Source organism: Lissotriton vulgaris, chromosome 5 (assembly GCF_964263255.1).
Source record: "Lissotriton vulgaris chromosome 5, aLisVul1.2, whole genome shotgun sequence".
Lineage (NCBI taxonomy): Eukaryota > Metazoa > Chordata > Amphibia > Caudata > Salamandridae > Lissotriton > Lissotriton vulgaris.
In genome coordinates, this window is record NC_141693.1 from 767,650,259 (window position 1) to 767,675,752 (window position 25,494).

General features: G+C 45.3%; 1 protein-coding gene across 1 annotated transcript in view; it reads left to right on the top strand.

Moving 5' to 3' along the window:
* Positions 1–25,494, top strand: part of NFKB2 (nuclear factor kappa B subunit 2) — a 256,667-nt gene that overhangs the window by 139,759 nt on the left and 91,414 nt on the right. Inside the window, exons 4-11 of the mRNA XM_086922228.1 lie at positions 1,836–1,908; positions 2,003–2,043; positions 3,893–3,991; positions 5,693–5,844; positions 6,381–6,493; positions 12,251–12,409; positions 21,587–21,691; positions 22,337–22,422. Coding sequence (XP_086778354.1) covers positions 1,836–1,908; positions 2,003–2,043; positions 3,893–3,991; positions 5,693–5,844; positions 6,381–6,493; positions 12,251–12,409; positions 21,587–21,691; positions 22,337–22,422 — 828 coding nt within the window. The remainder of the gene's footprint in view (positions 1–1,835; positions 1,909–2,002; positions 2,044–3,892; positions 3,992–5,692; positions 5,845–6,380; positions 6,494–12,250; positions 12,410–21,586; positions 21,692–22,336; positions 22,423–25,494) is intronic.

Sequence of the window (25,494 nt, forward strand, 5' to 3'; positions counted from 1 at the left end):
GCAGCACCCTCACGGCATTGTTTAAATCACAATTCACATTAGACAGACTCCCTCCAGCGGCAATCTGCCCCGGCCCATGCACTTGCTTATGTGCACATAGGAGCAAAAAACATCAACCTAAATTAGACACCCAATCTCCTGGAAAGGAGAACTCATTAATTCAAAAATCCCTATCTGGGTGCATACATCCCCTCATAAAACCCCACCTTACAAGTAACCACAATAACTCGAGATCTTGGATTTCGGCAGATCCGATAACCAAACCAGCCAACAGTTATCTAACTGCCAATCAAGCCCAAAATCAGTGTTTTATAACCAAACAATTCCTCCATAGCATAAAAATCCATCTCAAATACAAATCCTGTGCGCCACACTGTAAACGCACTAGAATCACTGTTGGTCATTAAAATCATTTCACCCTGTTCATATTTAACCTCCAAATCACTCAGGAGCAGCACTGCAAGTCCTGTTTCTCAGGAAAATCCTTTATTTCTAAGGACTAGGCAAAAGAGGGAGCCCTTATAGCAAAAGGAAGTGCTTTTGTAAAGTGCAACCATCCTCTGCCACCAAATTCTTGTGGAGCAAAAGGGTATACCAAAATTGAGACACCCAAAAATGTAACCTTTTGATTGAAGATGGTGATAACCTCTATTTCATGATATGATGCAATGTGTCCCTGTGATAAGGGCACCTCCCAAAATGCCAAAATCAAGCAAAAGACAGTTAACTAATAGTTTAGGATTGAATGAACCCAATGAATAACTGAGCTCTAGATCAAAGAAAAGCTAAAGGGTTTTATTACACTTCAAAAATAAGTGGTACAGAGTCAATGCCATGAAGGGTCCTAAATGCAGATTTATTCAGAATATGTAAAAATCTGAAAATATGCTAAGTCTCAATAGGCAGCAAAACCAGAAAAGAATCAGACGGCATCCCTAGTAGAATAGGAAAGTCTTCAGACTGCCCCCCAAAATTGAGGGGCTTTATACACAATTCTTGAATAGAAAATGAGAGTTTTTGCAGAATCATCGTGGTGTGAGCGAATGTATCATTGCTTCAGAAAATCAGAGCATAAAAAAAATGTCTCAGGGAGAACTTGTTGTGGGTCTGTTTTTCACAGAATCTGTAGTAAGTGTCTAGATTTGCCATCCAACTTAAGCAGAGGAGTCTAGTGCAGCAGCTGACTTCAGAACTGTGCGGGGTAGACATGGACTTATCCTGACCACGAGGACGCACTAATGTTCGGATGACAGTCTGGCAGCACCTGTGGTGTTCACAGTAGGTTCTGTCTGTGAAGCAGAATCGCACATACGTTTAGGTTAGATTAACCCCTCCACTGCTGTGCTGGGGGATAACTGGGGCGCGCGCAGTGCCGCGGTGCTCATGACGAGCTCGGCTCGTCATGCAGCACGGTGGCGCTGTGCTCATGACGAGCTGAGCTTGTCATGACCACGCCCGTTCCAATGGAACACCCAGCACAGCAGGGGAATTATCCCTGCTTGGGCAGGGTGCAACGGCCATGACGAGCTCAGCTCGTCATGAGCATGGAACAGGTTAAGTCTTCTTTCTTCTTATTCTCAAACTCACAAATTGCTGCAGGAAACAGATTCTACCTTGAACTTGTACCAAACCTCATTGTGCCAAGTTCTTTTTTTATTGCTCTTTGTTTGCCTCAGATTTTTTGCATGGTGACTTTGTTTGTTGCATTAGTGCACGATTTCTTGAGTATCTCAAGTTGTGGCCGGTGAGCGGGTGTTCATGCAGGTAGTTTTCTAGAATTCTAGTATCGCTAGTACTGGCAAAAATTGTAATCTCTTAAAATGTCTTTCTTTTAGTACCTGGATGTGTACACGGACCCCAGATTCCCATTCTCAGGGATGGACATCAAAGAACCCATCATGGAAACTAGTAAGTGGTTTGAAGAATGCTCCTTCAATGTAATAATTGTAAAGCGTCTTTCAATGCATTCCATAAAGAAATGTTGTCTTCTTTTTTTCACCAGCTGAAGGACCCTATATCGTGATAATCGAGCAGCCAAAATCGGTGAGCATGCAGCCGCAGCCAACTGCGATTCTGATTGATGGGTTTATCCTGTCTTTCAGGTGCTTTCTAAGCAATTAATGTGTATTGTAACAGAGTGACAATACAAACAATGTCGGATGGCTGGGTGATAATTGCGCAGAGTTGTGACAAAATCTATATACACGATATGGCAAGCTCCAAGGATAAGGTGATGGCCATCCACCAACAACCAAAATGGTAATGATAAATCAGTACCACATATAATTCAAAACCAAGATATATCCTGAGCTAAAAACAACAATCAATAAAGTTTCTTAAATCAATCACAAGTAGAATAGTCTTTGTGTCTTCATTTATTCAGATATTGATCTTCTCAAAACAGAAAAGGATATCAACATCTAATAGTGCGTCTACACGCCGGCTTCTGGTTTTCGTATCGGACCACACTCTGTCCGAGATAGGAGGTGATTTGGGTGCCATCCATGACGTTGGAGTCCTTTGCATGAACCTTGATATATTATTCCAGGAATCCTCAGATCTAATAATCTTATTGAGACGCACTATTAGATGTTGATATCCTTTTCTTATTGGCAAATATTTGGTAACCTAGCTATAGCCCTGAAGAAGTCTGTGGTCGATATTACTATAGACGAAACACGTGTTGGCGGCTAGACTGTTTTGCGAAAATCAATATCTAAATAAATGAAGAACGTAGACTATTCTACTTGTGATTGATTTGAGAAACGTTATTGATTGTTGTTTGTAACAGAGTGACGTCAGCTCCAAGAAACTCGGTTTTTGGCAGGAAGTGACATCACATGAAATTTACTTTATTACCAGGCCCACTGCCCCACCCCTTAGTGGCACTTTGGCTGAGGAAGTGTTGCGATTTATCACAGAGGCTGCATCTACATCACTCCGACCAGAGGTCCTCATCGAGCAAGACTTGCATAGGACCTTCATTTTTTTTTAATGTTTTTTTATTACATTTTCATAAAGCAACAAACAAACATCCATCGTTATTTATAGACCGTGCTCATCGTTGTACTTTCACCCCAGACAATTGTCACACTGCTCTCTGTCATCATGATTCCAGGATTACTATGTTTAGAATCTACTAGCTGTCCCTCGCGAGCACTATCTCAGTACTGATTGCAATAGATATACAGGGGCCCATCCCTTGTTAGCTATCAGGAGCGTCTGTTCCACGTTGACTCTCTAACATAATAAAATAAAACTGGCTCCCTACCCTCCCCCATCCCACCCTCTCCCACCGGTGTGTCCCAACTCTTGCATAGGACCTTCATGGTCAATGCAATTGCCATATTTTTTACACTAAATTATTTTAGTTAATCTAATACTTATGTATTGGATCTCTCAAATAGAGCAATCCCTCACTCTCAACAGCTTTTCATTTAAATGCATGTTCTCCCTTATTGCGCAGTATATGTAAATGTAAATGTATAGGCATTTATATAGCGCACTACTTACCCGGAGGGTCCCAAGGCGCTTCGACCGCTGCGAAACCCTTCCTGGCTTCCCTGAGAGATGGTCCCTTAATGGGTATCTCCAGGGTGAGACCAGGCATCCCCGGCGGTCTGGTGGGGCCGTTAGTGAGGATGAGGCAAGCTAATGCCCAGAGTTGCCGAGTGTGATCGCTGATCAGAGTGGGCACCGAGGCCAAAGAATTATCGAGTCCGCTGACCCTGGTCCAGAAACCTGCCGCGCCGGGAATCGAACCCTGGTCCCGGCCCGTCCTCTGCTCTCGGGTCTGCCGCCTCTAACCAGTGAGCCACACTACCTCACGGTATATGGTATTGTTATTTGACACTTAAACATGGCTCACAAAATGTCCCCTTAACTTCAACAGCGGGGGTTCCGTTTTCGGTATGGTTGTGAAGGACCTTCCCATGGCGGGCTGCCCGGCGCATCCAGTGAGAAAGGAAGGAAGACCTATCCTACAGTCAAGGTATGTGTTGAGATTGTGTGTCAGCATGTGCCTAGGAGGGAAACAGGATATTGCTCTTGATTTGTTAAATTGGTTAATACATGTTATGTTTTTCCTAGGAAACAAAACTACTAGCTCAGTCTTAATTATGACTGTAGCACTAGTGCTACTGTAACACTACTGCTTGTTCGGCCCAGAAATGACCATTTTTGATTACGGGAAATAATTCCTTAGGTGTCAGTTATACCACAGGGAACCGCCTAGCTAATACGGTAACTGTTTTTCATATTGTGGAAGTAGTGGCAGGGCGTTGCAGGTGACCACAAGTTAAAATTTCACTTGTCTGTTTCAAGTTTGTGTCGCTTAAAATAATAGTATAATAATTGATATTTGCGCTACTTGATGTGCTTGTAGTTGACTCAGGCTTAAATTTTGCTCGATGATGGTATATGACTTACAAATTCTCTTGCTGCAGTCTTGGCCTTTTATAAGCATTTTCACTATTTTGTGTGGGGCGGTCATTAGTTCCAAGAAGAAGTTCCTGGTGGTCATTAGTTCCAAGAAGTTCCCTTCTGAGTATTCTTGACATTGGGTGTTACAGTTTCTAAACTGCTATTGGTATTACATAACTTGTGCATAAATAATCTGAAGAGTAGGCGTATCTCAAAGAGGGGCCTCATTAAACAGTAATCTCCAAGACAATGCACTTGAAGAGATTGAGAGAGAGAGACAGATTTATTGTTTGACCAGTAATTCCAATAATTGAAATATCTCTTCATCCATTGAACTGGAATTGTGTCCATGCTAAAGGCTTTCTTGTAATATTCACATATGTGGCCCGCTTCATCTTTGCTGAGACCCTTCTGCTTCAGCCTGTATGTAGTTTCATTTTTACCTGATCATTGATGGTACAAACTAAGGATCTTGTTTTAAGTGTGGAGGGCCAGCCTCCCAGCGCCTGAAGTGTCAGTGAAAGCACTTCCATGAAATTATGGACTGCCGGTCATTGCACCATGCCATGAAGGGAGGTGTTATTATAATTTGTAAAAATGAAAACCCCTAAACAAGGGTTTTGTTTAAAAAAAAAAAAAAAGTAAAAAATCAACAATACTGAAGTGTTAAGAGTTTCCTTCCTATACGTGTGGCCATTTTCTTTTTTATCCTACCCAGGACCGCGGCCAAAGAAGCATCTTTCTGCCTGCATCAGCAGTGCAATGTTTTAATAAACATCTAACACTGTATTGGTTCTCCTTGGTATGGGACCAGTATCTAGCTCTTGGTGTGATTCGTTTTTATCCTACCTGAACAGTGCTTCCCAAACACCTCAATGAATCGCTTGATAGAGATGTCCCATAAATATCAAGCAGTACAATGTCTAGATCTGTAGATGTTTTATCTACGTTTGCATCGTTCTCTACTATGGCTGTGTACAAGTGTGACTAATTCTACCATTGTCGCACCTTGCAAATAAAATTAATTCAAGTACGAACAAATGTTAAACCTAACTTTAAAAGCAGTTTAGTGAGGTGCACTCTGTTGTTCATTCTAATAGGCACAATAGGATGAATTCATAAGCTGCAATTGTTGTTCAGTCTCTGCACACAAATACTCTTAGATTTGGCCTTCCTACATACAGTCAATGTAAATGGGTAATCTGTAAAGACTGTGTGTTTAAAAATGTTTTATTTTATTTTAATGAGTGACTGTTGTCTTTCTTTCCAGATATTTAATTACATCGGCCAAGCGAGGATTGAAGTCGACCTGGTGACGCACACAGACCCTCCAAGAGTGCACGCGCACAGCCTGGTGGGGAAGCAGTGCAGCAATTCTGGCATCTGCATCGTGTCAGTGGGCCCCAAGGACATGACGGCACAGTACGTAAAATAACGGTGCTTCGCAATCAGCACGAATTACAAGGAGCCTTGAGGCTCTCTCAATGACATAGTACATACTTGCACAGGACACATAGAACTGGCGTCAAAAGCTTGTTCATCATCCCCTTCCTTTGTTTGCATACATGCTACGAATTCACACTTCCAATGTGTTCTTCTTCAGTTCACCATCTTTTGGAGGGTCATCATTTTTACTGTACCCTTTGCATTCTTAATCCCATCCACAGCTGACAACTGCTTGTCTGACTGCACCCATAGCTTCTTCCGCAGTCCAATTTCTTCAACACTGTCTATGCACGTCTTGCCGTATGCCATCCCACTTCCACTGTCCGCAAGGTCTCTGCCCCTTGAGATAAGTATAAACTTGCACAGATCTGTTTTGTGTTCTTTTCATGAACACCCGCGGGCTACCCCAGGCAGTGCACGTCTCTGAATATTATTTTATTGAATGTGCCCTAAGATGACAACATTTATCTATCCTGCGTACGTTTGTAATGGTGATGATTTTTTATCAAAAGATTCAACAACCTTGGAATCCTCCATGTTACCAAGAAAAACCAGCTGGAAATCATGAAAGACAAAATGAAGCAGCAGATTCGGCGAACCAGGGCTCCAGGCCAGGGACTCCTGGGTAAGTCCTAGCCCCAATTATAATTTCTAATAGCTGTAGTGTTGGCAAAAATAAATAATGAAGTGTATGCTTTTAAGTATCACCATATTTTTGTGACCTCATTGCCAATGTACATGACCTCAGACACACCATCATATATGACATCCGTGATTACATGAGTGCCACTGTTGGTGCTTCACACAGGGCAGAAGCTACTGTGCGGGTGGTTGCCTTGCTTTGTGTGTAACGTGTGCAGGGCACAGCCTCCTTCCATAAAGGGTGTAATTAATGATTTGTTATTATTTGATTCATATCTCAAAGTTATGAAGGGTACAATTTGTTCTTTGCAGCCTTAATAACCTCAACATTTTACTTAACCTTGGTTTCAGTGTGTACGCCACAGTGAGACACTGTTCTAGTCAAAAGAACTGGGTTTTGTTGGCGCAGTGTTTCCATTACTATGAGATGACATATCCTTGCCAACTTGTGGACGCTTTATATTGAAATATGCCAGTGTTCTCCTGTGACAAACACCGGGACATCAACCGTTACAATATATTTGAAGTTTCTTTAGGTTTAGTGCCATTGCTCTATTTCTACTTTCTGACACCCCATCTCTCCATACCTGTTGATTCTGTACTACTTGTGTTTTAAAAGTTGGAGGGTTCTAGCAGAGCAAGGAGAGCGCGTTGAACGGTGAGATTGCGAGGACCTGCGAGATTACCATTGCTTGTTGAACCATAATGTTGTCATCTTTGCTTCACTGGTGACGAGTATGGGGTTCAAACCCATGCGTGCAAAGCACAATGGACTACGAATATCTTCTAGTATCACATAAAAAAGCACTGTGGTTATAAGGAAAACCTCAAATTAATAGGAACAATTTTAATGTGCGTAACATTTAAGGGAAGGACGGAAGTGTAGATTGTTGAGCAGGGCTCCAACCTGCTTGGTTGGAGGCACCAAAAGCAATTCGGTACCAGGCTTGATCTTAATTCTGCTGACCTAATTTTAGTTGGTGCCAGATTTGTGGAGAACAATGTTAATTGTAAGGAATTTACAAAGTCTTACCTGATCGTTTGGCTCTCCTAGAAAATGTACAACTTTAGAGATTAAACTAAAGGGTAACGTTTCTCCTTTACTGCACAAATGCTGTTTCCTACCACTGTTTTTGAAATCCATCATCACTGAGAACATATTGTATAAACTTGTGATTAAGGTTGTTCTTGTTCCCGTAGAATCCTTGCCCCGCTGGTTCTTGACATGATAGCTGGTTTTAAGTATATCTGTTATCCTGGTGCCACGCACACAATTCAGCGAAGACATCGCCGACTTCATCAGCCCGCACGCCCTCTGCTCCGCTGACTACGTCCTCCTCGGGGACCTCAACTTCCACCTGGAGAACAACAACGACCGCAACACCACCACCCTGCTGGACAACCTCGCAAACCTGGGACTCAAGCAGCTGGTGACCACCCCCACCCACTACGCCGGACACACACTCGACCCAGTCTTCTCATCCAGCAAGGACATCGCCTTCAGCCACGCCACCGGACTCCACTGGACGGACCACAGCTGCGTCCACTTCAGCTTCAGAAGGACCACGATCCACCAGCAACAGGTTGCACTCAGAAGCTGGAACAAGATCACAGCCGACCAGCTCGCGACCTCCCTGACCATGAACCCTCCCACCAGCGCAACGAACCCAAACCAGGCGGCCACCAACCTCGCGAAGTGGATCAGCAACTGCGCAGACGACCTCGCCCCTCTGAAGACCCTGCCTAGCAGACCCGGTAGCAAGAAAGCCCCATGGTTCACCGACTAACTCAAGAGGTCCAAGAAGAACTGCCGAGCCCTTGAGAGAACCTGGCGCAGAGACCCAACTCCGGACAACATGACTGCCCTCAAGATCGCCACCCGAAAGCACCACCAACTCATCCATGCCACCAAGAAAACCGCATTCAAGGAACGACTGGACAACATCGCACACAACAGCAAGGAACTCTTCAACATCGTCAAAGAGCTCTCCAACCCCAACGCCGGAAACAACGACATCACTCCTTCGCAAGACCTCTGCAACTCCCTCGCCTCCTACTTCCACAACAAGATCGCAGACATACACAACAGCTTCAGCACTCAACCGACGCACGCCACGACCGAACCACCGCCCCCCACCACCACCCTCCGCGCCTGGACCCCCATCAGCACCGAAGACACCATCCGCACGATGAACTCCATCCACTCCGGATCTCCTACCGACCCCTGCCCTCACCACGTCTTCAACAAGGCCGACGCCGTCATCGCACCCCACCTGCGGGACATCATCACCCCTCCTTCGACACCGCTACCTTCCCGGAGAGCTGGAAGCACGCCGAACTCAGCGCCCTACTCAAGAACCCATCAGCCGACCCCACCGACCTCAAGAACTACCGCCCCATCTCGCTGCTCTCGTTTCCTGCAAAAGTCATCGAGAAGACCGTCAACAAGCAGCTGGCCGCCTTCCTCGAGACGAACGGATCCCTCGACCTCTCGCAGTCTGGCTTCCGGGCCAACCACAGCACCGAGACTGCCCTGATCGCAGCCACCGATGACATCCGAGCTCTGCTCGACAACGGAGAAACAGCGGCCCTCATCCTCCTAGACCTCTCCGCGGCCTTCGACACTGTCTGCCACCGTACCCTAGTACAGCGCCTCAGCAACGTCGGAGTCCAGGAGAAGGCACTGGAGTGGATCATCTCCTTCCTCGCCGGAAGGACACAGAGAGTCCGCCTCCCCCCGTTCAGATCTGAAGCCACCGAAGTCATCTGCGGCGTTCCTCAAGGCTCCTCGCTCAGTCCAACCCTCTTCAACGTCTACATGAGCCCCCTCGCAGACATCGCACGCCAGCACAACCTCAACATCATCTCCTACGCCGACGACACCCAGCTGATTCTCTCCCTCACCAACGACCCCGCCACCGCCAGAGCCAACCTTCACGAAGGGATGAAAGAGGTAGCCGAATGGATGAAGAACAGCCGCCTGAAACCGAACTCGGACAAGACGGAAGTCCTCATCCTGGGATCCTCACCCTCCGCCTGGGACGACTCCTGGTGGCCCCCCGCCCTAGGCAGCGCACCCACACCAACAGACCACGCACGCAACCTGGGCTTCATCCTGGACTCCTCCCTCTCCATGACCAGACAAGTCAACGCCGTCTCCTCGTCGTGCTTCAACATCCTGCGCATGCTACGTAAGATCTTCCGGTGGATCCCCACCGAGACCAGGAAGACGGTCACCCAGGCCCTCGTCACCAGCCGTCTGGACTACGGCAACTCCCTCTACGCCGGAACCACCGCCAAACTCCAGAAGAGACTCCAGCGGATCCAGAACGCCTCAGCACGACTCATCCTGGACATCCCCCGTCGCAGCCACATCTCCGTACACCTGAGAGACCTGCACTGGCTCCCGGTCAACAAGAGAATCACCTTCCGACTCCTCACCCACGCACACAAAGCCCTACACAACCAAGGCCCAGGATACCTCAACAGCCGCCTCAACTTCTGCGCTCCCAAACGCCAGCTTCGATCGACCGGTCACGCCCTCGCCGCCGTCCCCCGCATCCGAAGAGCCACCACAGGGGGACGGTCCTTCTCCTACCTCGCCGCCAAGACATGGAACTCCCTCCCGACCCACCTCCGCCTGACCCAGGACCACCTCGCCTTCAGGAAGCAACTCAAGACCTGGCTGTTCGAGCAGTAGCAGACCCCCCTCCCCTAACGCCTTGAGACCCTCTGGGTGAGTAGTGCGCTATATAAATGCTTTGATTGATTGATTGATTGATCCTTAGGTTTGTAGGATCTCCGTTCAGGTATTGTTTGTACTATCATCCTCTTCCCACATACATGAATTGCTAAGCATGGCCAGTAATGCTGCTTGTTTCAGTATGATACATTTATCATCAGCCTATCGCCAAGTTGAGCTTCACCTCGATTTTAGGCCACTCCCTTCTTTAATCGTATACTTCAACACATGACCTTTAGTATGGTTAGCAGCCTCAACTTGGATCCAGAGGGATCCAAATCATGTACTTTATTTTTAAGGTGATAGTTTGATTTATGGGGACAGCGTGTCCAAATATAATGAAGCATTAAGACAAGTTCTGCAGAAAATGAATTAAGTAGGTCTAACCTTGAACGGAACATGCCAGCTAAGGGTTAGATCTGTACCTTATGTAGGTCTCACACACACACCCAAACGCTTTTGAAAGGTGGAATAAAGAAAAAGATTGTCTAGTGTAGACTTAACAAAGTAGCAAACCTAAAGTGAAGGACGATCGCAAATACTTCTTAGGGCTCTGAAAATAATTCCAAATTTATAGTTTGCTATGACATTTATTTTTTTTACGACTGAAGAAGAGATTACGATTGCATATACATTAGAAGGAGGCAATACCCTATTTTAACTACTGACAACATCAGAAAGACCTGGGCCCCACCCTAACCCAGTTTGCAAAAAAATGCACTGTGGCATTGACTGCAGGATAATTTCGAGAATCTCAATGTTATTATTCCGTTGTGTGGCAGGAAGCTTCTGCCTATTTTTGGGCCATTAGAACATTTCCCATTTTCCTACGGAGCACTCCATATGTTTTAAACTCTAAGAGGTTTGAACATCTGAAATTTCCAGATAATGGTTATTACTAAAAAAAAGGTACAGTTCATTCGATATTGAAGTGTTTTGGGACATTAGAAAAATATTTAGTATCTTAAATGGCAAGTTGATGAGTTCAGAGATACTTGCCTCGTGTTTCTTTCTGGAAAAGAAAAGAAGACCTAGCCCTTAAAGGACCTCTGGGAAGGTGATCAAACAAGAGTAGGGTCAGACTCCTTAGACGTGGCCAGGGTAAGACTGAGTCTTTGAACTAAAAGTCAGAAACTTTTGTCGGTTTCGCCAGCTGTGACAAATTAGAGGTGATACGTAATTCAATTAATATGCCGTAGAAGCTATAAATCAACCTTGAAAGAAATTAGCACTGGCTGTTGTGAAAGCTTTTGGCATATACAAAACACATCTATGCTTTACTAGACCATCCTACCAAGTGGATAGTGTTTAGAGTGGTCGCTCGGGCTACATACAGGTCGCTTTTTTGCAGTCTTGGTACTTTCAGGTCCGGAAACACCAGACCACTCGTAATTGCCTGGAGTGGTATTTCCTCTGGAGAAACCGGTCTGGGCGGTTTATGATAGGGATCTTGATTTCTTGTGGTCTCGTTCATCCAGGAAGTGTCACATATGTTTATTTACTGAGTATCCCAAACAGTAACGCTGCACGTAGCATACATCAAAAGGTAGACAGCACTGACCTTTTTGCTTGGGCTTCCTTAGTATTAAGGTTTTTGCTGGTGCTCTTTGGTCACGGTTGGTTGTTGCCAGTCAGCAACCAACCATGTAAATAAGCAGAGAATGTTATCAAAAAAATTAATGGGCACGCACTCCATAAGCAGGTTGTTCTAATTAATTTCCTCTAAAAGCGATACTGATATGATGTAATGTTAACATGATATTTTGGCATAAAGGAGTAATGTTTCAAGTTTTTCGCACTAGTTATATTTAATGTATCTTAATGTTCTTGTTCTAATTTATTTTCTTTAACTCTACTTGGTCCCTATGTGGCATGCTTGCTTGCCTTTTACTTCTGTCCCCCTGTTTCCTTCCTCATGTCACTTCTTTCCTGGTCCTTGTTTGGTTTCTCTTGATCTCTCATGTTCTATTTGTCTCTTCCTCTGCATCCTACGGGCAGATTCCGAAGTGAAAAAAATCGAGCAGGAAGCAAAGGAGCTGAAGAAGGTGATGGACTTGAGCATCGTTCGGCTGAGGTTTACCGCCTACCTCCCCGACAGCAACGGGTCCTTCTCCCTGCCCTTGAAGCCCGTCATTTCCGATCCTATCCACGACAGCAGTAAGATAAAGTGTTTTGTTTAATTCTCCACCTGAAACCCCCAAGCACACCAGGCTCTCTAAGGAGTTTTACCATCAAATACTGATTTGAGTGAAATGAAAAGTGAATGGCTGCCCATATTGGTCTCTGTCAAAAACAGTGAGGTGTGTCATGAAGCTGAACTGCAATACGCTTCCGCTTCAGTACGGCAGGCCCACTTCGGAAAATGGCATGCTCTGCGCTTGATTGAAGAGCCTGTCGCAAGTCAGTCTATGTTACATTGATTATCTGTACACAAATGATTGGATAGTTAACTATCTACTGTTTCTGTCGCTTTAGGCATCCACAGATAGTTTTGAGCATCATCCCAAAGACTTTAATCATGTCTTTTATGGTCTTTTGATATGTATTTCATATAAATATCTCAATTGGTATTTTTTTTATTTTTAGCCTAAGATCCACAATCTTAGACACTAAAAATTCCCCAGTTTTTTATTTGCAAAGTTTTATATAGCGCTGGCTAGACACAGGGAGGTATCAGAGCACTTTACATGAGGATCAGCGATTTACATGTTAAATAATTACATCAATTACAGGAGCCAAGTATAGACATAGGAGAAAAACATGAGATTACACAATAATATGGGTAATTAACACATAGTATAGCCAAGGCACGGGGAAGAGGCTGGGAAGGGGAGGAAACACAGCAGGGAGACAAGGAAAACTGTGTCAGATGTCCGGCTGGGTAGGTGACGGCCGAGGTGGTGAACCAGACCCAAACTCCTCTATAGCTGCATAGGACAGCTCCACTGGGCATCGGCCAAGGTTGCTCGGGTTCCGCTGTAAATACGAACAGTTATGGTATCCGTCCAGGGGGCATCGTCATAATTCTATCAAAGCACCGGTCCCTGTGTTACTGGGAAATGCGTAGAATAGCCAAGACAAGGGGAAGGGGCAGAGGCAGGTGAGGGAAGGAAAACACAGAGGGGAGATGAGGAAAACAGTGTCAGATGTCAGGTAGGTGCCCCCCCGGGGAGGTGAACCAGAGCCAAACTCCTCTATAGCTGCATAGTACAGCTCCACCGGATATCGGCCAAGGTTGCTCAGGTTTTGCTGTAAGTATGAACAGTTAAGGTAGCCGCCCAGGAGGCATCGTACTAGTTCCATCAAAGCCCCGGTCCCAGTGTTACTGGGAAGCTCTGACCGCCTCGTCCTCCGGCTCACCCCCAGGTCAAGAGTTGGGAGAGATGAGATGCAAGAGACAGTTCCAAAGGCTGTAGAATTGTGGGACAACCCATTGTTCTTGCCTTGAGTCTGCCAGTTATGATTAACAACGCAGCAAGATTCCCCTCTCTACTTGTTACTCACATCGGGCCACACCACAGCCATTGTTAAACTTTGAGAAAGAAACTTTTAATTCCTTAACAGGGGCTTCAGTACCACTCAGCCAGCAGATGTCCTACAAGATATATCCGCTGTCGTCCTTTGGAGCTGGTGATTTGGCGACTGTTGCTGCATATATATATATATATATATATATATATATATATATATATATATATATATATATATATATATATATATATATATATATATATATGTGATGGCTGGCAACAACTTGCACAAATAAATCACTGAGAAATTATCACGAATTTTGGGCTTACTCTGCGTTATTCGTCTCTGGAGAGGAAAAGACTGTGAATAACGGTTTCGTTATATATATATATATATATATATATATATATATATATATATATATATATATATATATATATATATATATATATATATATATATATATATATATATATATAGAGAGAGAGAGAGAGATAGATAGATATTTAATATATCTTTATTGGCAAGTACTGGAAAGACTTGGATAATAGTGTCAATAAGATGTTTTCTTCAGAGAATACATGAGAACAGGTGGCGCCTTAGGTACTGACAGCAAACAGTTCATAGACTTCATCTAGGCTGCAAAAACTGCAGGACGTATAAGGATCAAATTTGGTGTGCACATATTTTCTTTTTCAAATTGGTGTAAGTCTATGTAACACTTTTTAATTCGTTTTTATTTGAAATCTTAAATATTTGGGTGGAAATATGCCCATCCACAGACCTGGCTATTCAACTCTGGACCGTCTGCTTCACCTACCCTTCTCCTCTGTCCATGGACCTGCAGCAGGTCCTGCATCTCGTTGTGGAATTGTTTTTTTCTGCGGTTCAGCAACTCATACACAGAGCCCTTCTGGGATTAACAGAGTACCTTTAATGTGGCCTAGGGTGGTCTGGGGACAAATTCACTTGAGCCAATATATACTGTGCAGTGTCGTGTCCTGTCCTAATTTAGTCCATCGTTGTACACAATGTTACATGTTGCTGCAGGAAAAACAGTTTTTGGACTGCTTGTAACTTTCACCCCATATGACTGTTTCCCAAAGTAAATGTTCCCTCTTGTAATTCATTTTAGTAAATGTTCTGCATATTTGCTCCGGACAGAAGGCAAGGGTTGGTGGTAAAACTTTAATTTATGTGTGGTGGGAGGGGTGTGATAATAACCCTAAAGTGATTGCCTACATTTTGAGGGAACTCAATGCCCGACTAGCCTGAAGACCGAGATTTCCTGTTCCTCCTCTTGCTCCCAGGTTCTGCAGACCTCCCTCGGAAAGGGTAACTGATGAGGCACTGAAACTGAGGTTCTACCTCCCACAAGAGTCTGTGTTTTCGGAGTTGTGGTTTGCGCCTGGTGCACCCCCCACCATATAGGATTTCTCAAGCTGGGACCTACGTAGGACTGAGAAAGGTGGGCTGGGCGAAGAGAGCTGTCCAGAGGCCTGGGATCATCTGGGCCTTTTAGGTGGCGTTGATGGGCTCTCGCCTGGGGCCCGGCTCCACATGTGCACCTGAAGTCAGCTGAGATTACAGAGGAGAGGAGCCGTGCATCTATCAGGCTGACCAGCTAGCAGTAGGCTGAAGCAGCTACATGGGGCGGATCAGCCTTTGACTGAGTGAAGGGGTGAAAGGCCTTACTCAGCACATGGGGGACCCCTTCCTAAAGAACATGATGCTACTCAATTAAATGGACCTTTTAGACTGGAATTAGCATTGATGTTAGTTAAAGCGCTGTGGGGCTCAGTGTTTTTGAAATATTGCATCAATGATGTGTGGCCCAGCAAGTAATGTAACCTAGATTAAGTGACATCCTCAGGAGACCAGGAACTTGCTGAATTAGTGTAGTTGAGTTCTGAGTAAGTGAGAGGACTTCTGCGTGCACAATACTATCCAAAACCCAGATCCCACCAGTCTGCAAGGCCGGTGTAAGCTATATCCACTGACAACGCCCTTGGCTAAGCAGGCAGATCTGATACCGGTGAAGGCCTTGAATACCGTTGGGAAAAAAAGTGTTCAAAAGGACTACACCACTATTTGCTTCAGATAGAAACAGAAGGTGGGGCTTGTTCCTCTGACACAGCTCTATCATTCATTCCATGTGGGAAAAGACCGGCATAACTCTGGACCTCATCAAGGTGGGTCTCCTTTATAGCCTTGTCGCCTTGAAAAAGGAACTCTGCAGTGAACTTCAGCAGGAACTCACCAGGGGCCTTTAGGATTTTCACATGGATCTGAGGAAATTGAACATATTAACTATCAAAAAAAGTTTGATTCTTTAGAAATCGGATCATGAATTGTGATGCATCATTGTAATAAAAGACAGTCTTGGAAACTACAAATCTGTTGATATATTTTACCAAGATTAAGTGATTGTGAAGCAACCGAAGGCAAGGATAGCACCGGATGGTACAACTTCATTAGTGCTAGAAGAGGGTGACACCAGCCAGAGACTGGCCGGGTGAATTGGCATTTTCTTCCACCAGGCGTGGCCCCAGTGGGTTGGAGCTCTTGGAAGCCAGTCTTGAAAGCCCGGGGCAGCTCTTGGCACCTCCCTGGTTCCCTGTGGATAACTGCCGCAGGCACAGAGGAGCTAGAGAGGTGGAGAGAAAGAGATCAAAGAGTGCAAGGAGAGAGGGAATAGATGGATGGAAATACAGAGGTGGAGTCAGGTGGTTTGAGCATTTTGCTAAGGCTGATTGTGGTTCCCTAATCAGGATTGGCGAGGGCTTAGCTTTCGTATATGGTTAACTTCCGGGGGCAGTGGGATTTACCCTCATCTGCTCACAGTGTCTCAAAATCACTGTCAAAAAATTGAACGTTGTACAGGATTTAGGCAAGTGCCACAGAGAAGCTTCACCCACAGAAGTGCTACTAAACTGAGGACACAAGTGGCACAGTCTTGAAAACGCTCTCTGTAATCGACCACCATTTTGACTGTTTTCGGATGCTGCGTGCTAAGGCTACAGTTGAACAAATTTGAAATTCCTTGATGGCACAGCTTGGTTATTGGGCCTATCCTAGACTTGGTTTTTTTGTGTGAATCTTTTTATTAGTTTCAAAACAAAGAAAATAATAGACATATCAGGTGCCATACATTCAGACATAATAAAAAGGCGGACAGATGTAGATACAGGATGGATACTAAATAGTGAAGAAATGGCTGGGACGCCTACGCCAATGTATGAGAAACAGGATGTGCCACAGTACAATATACAATTCACATTAAGCGCAAGCTCTCAGAGTCTGCCCACCCATAAAGTCAGGATAGTAGGAGAGGCACGAGCACCAGATACTGGAATACCAACAACATCAGGATGTTCTACCAACTATACTTATAAAAGGAAAGCGAAAGAGAGTGTGAAGAAAAAAAAACCATAAAAACAAAAAAGGAGACAAAACAATAAACCCATCCCCCCACCCTGCACCCTTGCATATAGCTATTGCCTAACCCCAACTAGCAGTGTGCCTGTCGCCCCAACTAACTAACTAAATACTAAAAGTAGAAAATGGAGGAGGGCATCTTCTTACATGCCCCCGGTCTCCGCTCCCCCCGCCAAAGCCAAGAATCCCCAGACTAAGGTCTCGAAATCTATTCAGCTGTAAATACGTAGCGCAACAGGGGAAACTCCAAACACCGCCCAACCTCCCGAACCCATCATGGTTGCAAACCCCGTGTCCAGTAATACCCGATGGCACACTCAGTCACACAGTCTCATCCTTGACCCTTTTGATCAAACATGTGCGCCCCATCCGGACAAACTGTCGCTTCCGCAGGATAGTCAATGCACAAAAAGGCTGTAGCAAAGTTCAATCCGAGACGAAGCAGAGAGAGAAAAGTGTTGAGAACTCCGCTAAGTCCAAAGACTCCCCACACCGTCATGGATTCCCAAAGTTGTTTTGTCTGCCATCTTAGCGGTGCCGATGTATAGGGGAGTGACGCAGTTTCAAACAAACAACAGTTCCCATCAAAAGTCTCCAGAAAGGGAGCATCAGGTAGTCCATCAGGTAGTCGATCCATAGTCGGCAACGATCGTAGGCCTGACAATCCAATTGCGGCATCAAGCTTGCTCTCAGCACCCAAAACACTGGTCAAAGGCTCCAATAGTACGGGGTCTGCTTCCTCCATCGAAGTGGCCATCGTGGGTATCTCGAGTCGTTTCGTTTCTTGTAGTGGACCAGGGTCCGGTCCCATCCGCCCAGTTCCAGAAAAAAAACACTATCATTTTATGGATGCGGGCTTCAATGCTAACATGAAGTGACCCTATGGCTGCCAACACCGTTCGTAGTGACGGATCACTCTCATTCCGCTCCACAACATCTCGCTCAGTTTCGATCATATTCGTGTCCCTAGAGAGCCCGGTCTCCCCAGGGGGGAATAGATGGATGCGGAACGGACGACTTCAGAGGAGGACTTGTCGTTTGGGACAATAACTGTCGGAACTCAGCCACCGCCGGCGGAGATCCCAACCCAGCGGACACCGGCGGGGCCCTAACCGGGTCACCAGGCCAGGGACCACTGCTCCAATTGTGCGTCGTCACCCCTCTTTTGATATTCACCAATTCAGCCAACAATCGTCAACTTCAGTCCAAGAAAAAAAAATTCCACCTCGGTAGACCGGACCCTGGCACACAACTACAGCCGATGTTGTTCAACTGAAACCTGGCAGGGCCAGTACTCGAGACCCCGGCTTCCAGGCTGGTCAAGGCCGCAAACTGCCACACAACGTATCTATGTCTACCAAACCGGTTGAAATCTCGGGATTGCTCCGTTAAGCTCCAGTCCAGTTCATACACACGAAGGCAGGGCGCAAAAACAGGATAAATAACAGGATCTTCTGGCAGGAGTCGGAGGTCGGCGAAGCCGGGAGCTTACGCGGCCATCTTGTTTGCTGGCGTAGCTCCTCCCCTATCTTAGACTTGCTAAAGACCTGGAAGGCCATGGGGCCTTTCGGTTCCTTCTTGCACATCCTAAAATTAGAATCTCTTATCTTGTCAAGATAATGGTGATGGCGTTTCAGTTCTGTGAATAAATTCAATCTTGCTAGACATTTGGATAACTGAAACAACAATACATACCTCTGTGGCAATCTTGGCATTGCCAGGCAGGGCCACTGGAATTATGGGATCCTGCTGCCTGGGTGTTTTTCACATAATTATAGATTTGGCGAATTTGCTACATAATTCTTCACCTGCTACATAATTTGCTGATTATGCAAAAAAAAAAATCTAGCTCATACGGCTCAAAAGATAGAAGAAACGCGCCACGCAGTGGAAGGCCATTTGCAAAACTTGACTGGTCACCGTTCAATTACTTGTTGCTGAAGTTGAACGTGAAAACTGTTAGTAAAGTGTGGAACTTTTAACAGTGTTAACATGTGTAAAAAAATAAATAAAGATAAACTAATTCAATAATACTGTCAAAAATGGGGCCGCATTATGCTACATAATTTGCCTTTTTTTGTTCCATAATTTAGTCAACCCCACCACATCATTTGATCCTCCCCTGTCACGTAATTCTGGTAGCCACGCAGTCAGGCTGGTGATTGCAGAAGGATCCGTGGGTTCATTCTGTTACTGCTCGGTGGCCTTGCATGTTGAAGATCCGAGAAGATGAATGTCGAGCCCGTCACAAACCGTTCGGGACATACACTACAGGGGATATACAATTCGATTTGAGGTGTCTGCGCACAAAAGACAACAGCTTCAAGCGTGTGTGTACCTCGTTTCCATCTTTGGCCTTGTCCTTGTAAAACACACCACTGCCGCCAGCCTGGTTTGCAGTCCACAAATACACACACATAAGACCTCTTACATATCTGTCCTTGGACTTTATAAAGTCACTGCCTCCTTTCTTTACTAAATTTCATTTTAGGAATTGTATATCCCTAGCCGCCTCTGTGCCTTATGTCCACTAAAGTCACCACCGAGGCAGCAAGAAAACCCCTGAAAACTGTTGAGGCTATTTGGAAGTGCAGGGCGCTGCAACAGATGTGAGTTGCATGCAGGCGCTTATTTGGTAAAACAAAATACAGCTATGAACAGCACATTAAAAAAAAAAATCGGATGATGACTTTACACACTGCTGGCCATAGGACTGGCAGCCTGTGAGGCATTCTATTGCCTTTCGTCGTGTTTCTCAGTATTGTGTTTCTCCAGTTTAAGCCAGTGCTTTAAATGGGCCGGTACTCGCCGGTACTGAGTACCGGCACTTCCGAATTTTTTTGCCGTCAGTACCGGCACTTCTCTGGAGCCAGGGAGAGTACAGGTACCCTAATCGAGCATGACAGGATCAGTTTAGGTTTTTCCTCCAGGGCAGAGGCCACTTTGTTTCTAAGGGGCTGGTAATTAACACGGCTGAAGCAGCCTTCAGATATGCTGAGAAAGATTCCAGCAGCGCCCATTTGAATGGGGCACACTGCAGGGGGTTGAGAGGGCTTGTGTCACGATGTGTTAACTGGACATGGTCTCTAGTCAGACCCTGCACTGTCTGTGAATCAGGTGCGAGCAACCATACGGGTGAAAGTGCCATCATGACTTTTATCTTGTGTAAGGGGTTAATCCGTTTATTTTTTTATTTTTTACAGAAACATACTTCTCATGTGTTTTAATATGTGCTGCAACTGGTACAGAAGTAATTATGTATGATCATATTTTGCCCTTAGTCCCACCCCTAGCCCCGCCCTCTTGCCACACCTCTATTTTAATGAGTACCTGCACTTATTTTTACCCATTTAAAGCACTGGTTTAAGCACGTGCTGTGAAGTGGTCCTACACGTTTCATTTGAAAGGGGAGCGTACCTGCACATCTCAGCCCTCTGCAATACGTTTAATGGGAAAGTACCGCCACATTCGAAGTACAAACAGGCACTCTTAATAACGAATGTGTATATTTCCAGTTAAAGCATCGAGTCAGGCAGATAACGAAGTGGACAGCGTTAAGGGCAGACTCGGGGAAGGTGATGGGCTAAGCCGGGGCATTGGACAGGGACTGTGTAGACAGATCTTGCGTTAATGGTGTGAAGTGAAGTGTTGGGACAGATGAAGAAATGAAGTCGCCAGTCGGGGACAGGGCCGCGTTGAGTTTACGCTTAGCAATGGAGAGAGGAAGCAGAACAATGGGACCGCTATTTCCAGCTGCGTAGTAACGGACGCCTATAATTGTGGTGCCTTTGGGTTGGCTAATGTATTCATAATCGCCTTTTTCATTCAAGCCGAGCGCGTTTCGGAAAGGCACAGAGGCGGTATGAGTTGGCTCTGACTAGCAGGGCCGGCAGAACTAGCAGTGGAAAGAACCCAACGATCACGCTTTAGAAGAATAACGGTTTCGTAATGAATGGGTACTGAGAAGAACGGAACCTGCCTTGCGCTGCTTCTCTGTGGCACGAAAATTCAAAGGAAGCCTTATATGAAAGTTCAATATTTCTGGGCTTTCCTCGGGTTTGAATTATTAATGTGAAGTGCAGAGCGTGTCTGACTTTCATAGTTGAAACCTTAGCGACACCTAGTGGTGTGCCTTGGGTAGTGCTTCAATGAGAGCAGGTAAAGACCGTTGAGGGCTAGTGGAAAGAACTGGGCAAGTTGGTGATGGAAAATGTTCTAGCATTTCCTTCCTAGACAGGTCCTAGGCCGTCTGGGGGATTTGTTAATATCAATAATTCACCCCACCTTAACTGGTTTGGGTGGTCTACTGAAGCCTGTTTCGATTATGAAGGTAGAGCTTTTTAAAATATTGTTTTGATTTGAAAACCGCTATTTTGAGTGCTGATTTGATCCGCTGCTAAATGCCTGCCCTTCTCACGCATTCAGAATCACCAGGCGCATCAAACCTTAAGATCTCACGAATGGACAAGACCGCCGGCTCGGTGAAAGGAGGAGACGAGGTGTACCTGCTGTGTGATAAGGTGCAAAAAGGTGAGAATGTAGCCTGCTCTCCTTCGATTATTAGGGAATACTGCTCATCCGCTGACTCCATGCACTAATGCTATGTGTAGCTTGTAATTGAATGAATGACAGTTCTCTTGCGGGGGGTGGGGAGGAGGGTGTTGGTCGGCGCTTGATTACAGTTTGAAGGAGCAGATAAAACACAAAGGCCGGTGAGTGGAAAGATGAAGTTTCCCAGTTTTGTCCTTTTGGCTTACACGTTGCCCAGTCTTTCCTTTCTCTCTCATTCTCTTTCGCGCTCCATCTTTCTCCTTCTCACATTTTTCTCAAAAGAGTGTTGAGTCGCCTCAGATCCTTCTGCGTGTCTGTGGCGGAGGCACAGTGGGTGCACTCGCTGTGAACATATTGCGTTTACCTAGTCTGGCAAATCTGATAGCGGTGACAGCTCCGAGCGCGAGTAATCATGTGAAGTGTCTCGTGTGCCACTGGTATGTGTCAACACCTTGTGTGGATATAGGAAGGCTTGAAGTGTAATATGTGGCCGGGGCTCCTTTTTTTAAATCTTTTGATGATACCGTGGCAGGAATTTACATAAACCCAGACTCTTTGGGTTTCCACAGCAGTGAGAGCCCATCAACGAAGGCTCTTGTCGCTAACGCAGTTTTGTTTCTTCAGATGACATCGAGGTCCGCTTCTATGAAGACGATGACAACGGCTGGCAGGCGTATGGGGACTTCTCGCCAACGGATGTTCACAAGCAGGTATGTATCTCAGTGTAGGAATACTATGCGCCTTTCACTACCGAACCTCACCAGTGCAGCTCTCCCCTTCTTCTGTATGACATTTTCTTGTTTAGGCCGCACCTCAGTGTTTCCAATCAATCCTCCACCATTTGCTTTTAAGTTCATTCTAGCACTTGGTATAGCAGGGAAAAGCCCTCCTTTCATCCTGCCCTTCTGGACTGCATTGCAGAAGAGCCATCTTGCATCTTGCACCTTGTGGGAGTGCTGCGTGTAGTTCTATAACCTAGTGCTACAAACCATGCTTACCTCTCTGTTGATCTGCACCCTCTGCGGGCAACCTATCGTGGCCAAAGAGCTGTCGCTGCTTCCAGGCCAGTATTGTAATGCTTGGTCCATCTGCCTGATTTTGCCCAGATTTGAATACAACATTGCTCACTTTCCCGATGGCACCTTCAAGATGATCAGTAATGGATATAAGCTCAGCTGTCTTTAAAGTGCAGCCTCCAGTAAATAAGTATTGTTGATTTATACGTTTGCATCGCATGTTATTTCGTGTTCGGTTGAGTAACAGGGAATGTTGTGGTCTGAACTGCTTGCTCGCTGTATCTTGGTGCGTAGCTGCATTGATGAACCTGAAAAGCCAGCAGCACTTCTGGGGCTAGTTATGTCCTGGCCTCTCTGCTCTGCCAAAGCAGCTGCCTTTGAGATACAGTCAGAGATACAGGCGTAGAGCATTATTCCCACTTGAAATGGCCTAGGAGATCTAAAATAGATTTGGAACAATGTTTCATTTGTTCAGCATTCCATCCATCATTTGTGTGTCTTTAGCTTTCTCGCACTAAGTGGGATGGGTATTCCCAGACGTGGGTCCCAGGCTCGCTATGCCACTGAATTAAAGCTATCCTGGCTGTTTAAGGGTGTTACCCCGAAACAGATCCCAGGATGCTTGTTTCCGGTTCAGGGAGGACCTGGTTTGGCAGTTCGGGCTGGACTGTTCGGACGAGGAGAAGGGTTAAGACTGGTTTACATATGGCTGGGTCTAAACTGGGGTGACATGGTGAGCAAAAGAATGATGGATTTATCCAAGATCGCTTGACTGAGGGTGAATGTTTGATTTGTTCAGCATTTTATCCATCATTTGTGTGTCTTTTGCATGGACATAGAAGACACAAGCAGTGTGCATTTCAATGAATGTTTGGTACTTATGTCTTTCACTTCTCACTCTGAAAAACAATTGTGCTGTTGCTTTTGATACCATAGAAGCTTACTTGCTTTCACCAGAACTGATGCAGTTTCTCCATCTAATTGAAGTTTTGTTTTACTAAAAAGAAGACTTATGTGTCAAACTGTCAACAACCCCCTACAATATAAGTCAAACCCACGGTAGAATTCACACACATGTTCTTTGTCCAACTCCAAGGAAGGTAGCGGTGAGTCCAGATGGCAAGTAGGGGCACTGTGACTGCAGCAGCGGGCAGGAGACCTGCACATGTCACTTCAGCCTCAGAGAGTTCGCTAACTGTCCGATGACCACAAAAAAGCACTGCAACTACCAGCCACTTTTCCCCACACTGCACACCTCCTTTTCTTGCTGCTTATTTATGCGCTGCATACACACCGGGATGGGGAGTGGTTGGTCACTCAGTGGTGGGTATTGAACCGCTGCAGGTGCCACAGCGTACACCACTTCCAGGTTGCTGGGCTGTAACTAGAACACAGTCGTAATGACTAATCAGAAAGCGGAAATGGTTTGAAGTATGTTCGAATGCAGGTGACTGAAAGATTTTTAAGAAACCTGGGTGGACATCAAGAGAGCGAGGGACTGAAAGCAGATTAGTGAGAGTTAACACAGAATTGGGAACTGATTTAGGGAAATTTCAGAAATGGCTTGTTGGAAGTGAGTCAAAATATGTTTTTTTGCAGTAGTAGGTGTGTTCTGGTTGAGCCAGAAATTGCATCCAGTTTACTGAAAACAAATATTTTGGGGATTTGTCCAGTGGAGTGGCCACAGTGATTTTTGAGCACCTTGCACTGAAACCTCAATTATTATAATTATTTAGCATTTGTAGAGCACATAGCTACCCGAAGGCATTCCAGCGCTAGCAGCATTAGACAGTCCGGCAGACTAGGTGGTGTAATTTTGAAACAACCAGGTTTTGAGGAATTTCCGGAAGGAAAAATGATGGGTCGCTGAGCAAAGATGCGGAGAAAGGGTGTTCCACGGTCTAGCAGTGTTGTATGAGAAGGAACGGCCTCCATATCTTACTCTTTTCATTTTAGGGACTGAGGCTAGGAATAGCTTGGCTGATCGTAGGCATCTCCTAGGACGATAAAAAGCGATGAGAGGCGATTGATTGGGGGCCCTTTTCCCAAAGGTTTCTTGTGTGCTATCCACAGAGATTTAAACTTTATTCTCTCAATAACAGGCAGCCTGCTTAGGGTCTTCAAACCCGGCTTGGCAGACTGGGTTTTGGGAATATTAAGCAGCATCCGAGCTGCACAGTTCTCGGATTTCACGTGCTCTAGCTGTTAAGTGCAGTCTTTGCATTGTTTTCTGCTATCCGGCTTGGATGCACTATTGCTGTTGAGAAGAACAAACAAACAACAAGGATTTGTGTGTCTTTTGAATCCTGAAGTTTCCGACTGCTTGTTTTTTGGACAGAAGAATTTTATGGTACATGTCGTATGAAAATGTGTCCAAAATTCACTACCCTACCCTCTCAAAGAAAATAGTTCCAAAAGAGAACTGTGAAACAAACTTAAAATGTGAAAAGAGTTGAAAAATGAAAACCTATAACTGCAGATTTGGAATCGGCCAAGAAATTGCTTTAAAAGAAAAATCGGAGTGTAGCAAGTGTGGTTGACATGTGTGCTGGGATTGTTTTGTGCTTTTGACATCATACTTGTAGTAAATTTACAAAACAGACCAGTGAAAATAAAAATTAATTCGTAATGTGGACCGGTTGAAATATTGGTTGTGTTCTTATTGCATGTTTTAGACCAGTGCTGACCTGGAGGGTCCGATTCTTGCACTATATTAGGTTATATTAGGTTGTCCAAGTGAGCGCGGTGTACCTGTGTTTAAAATTG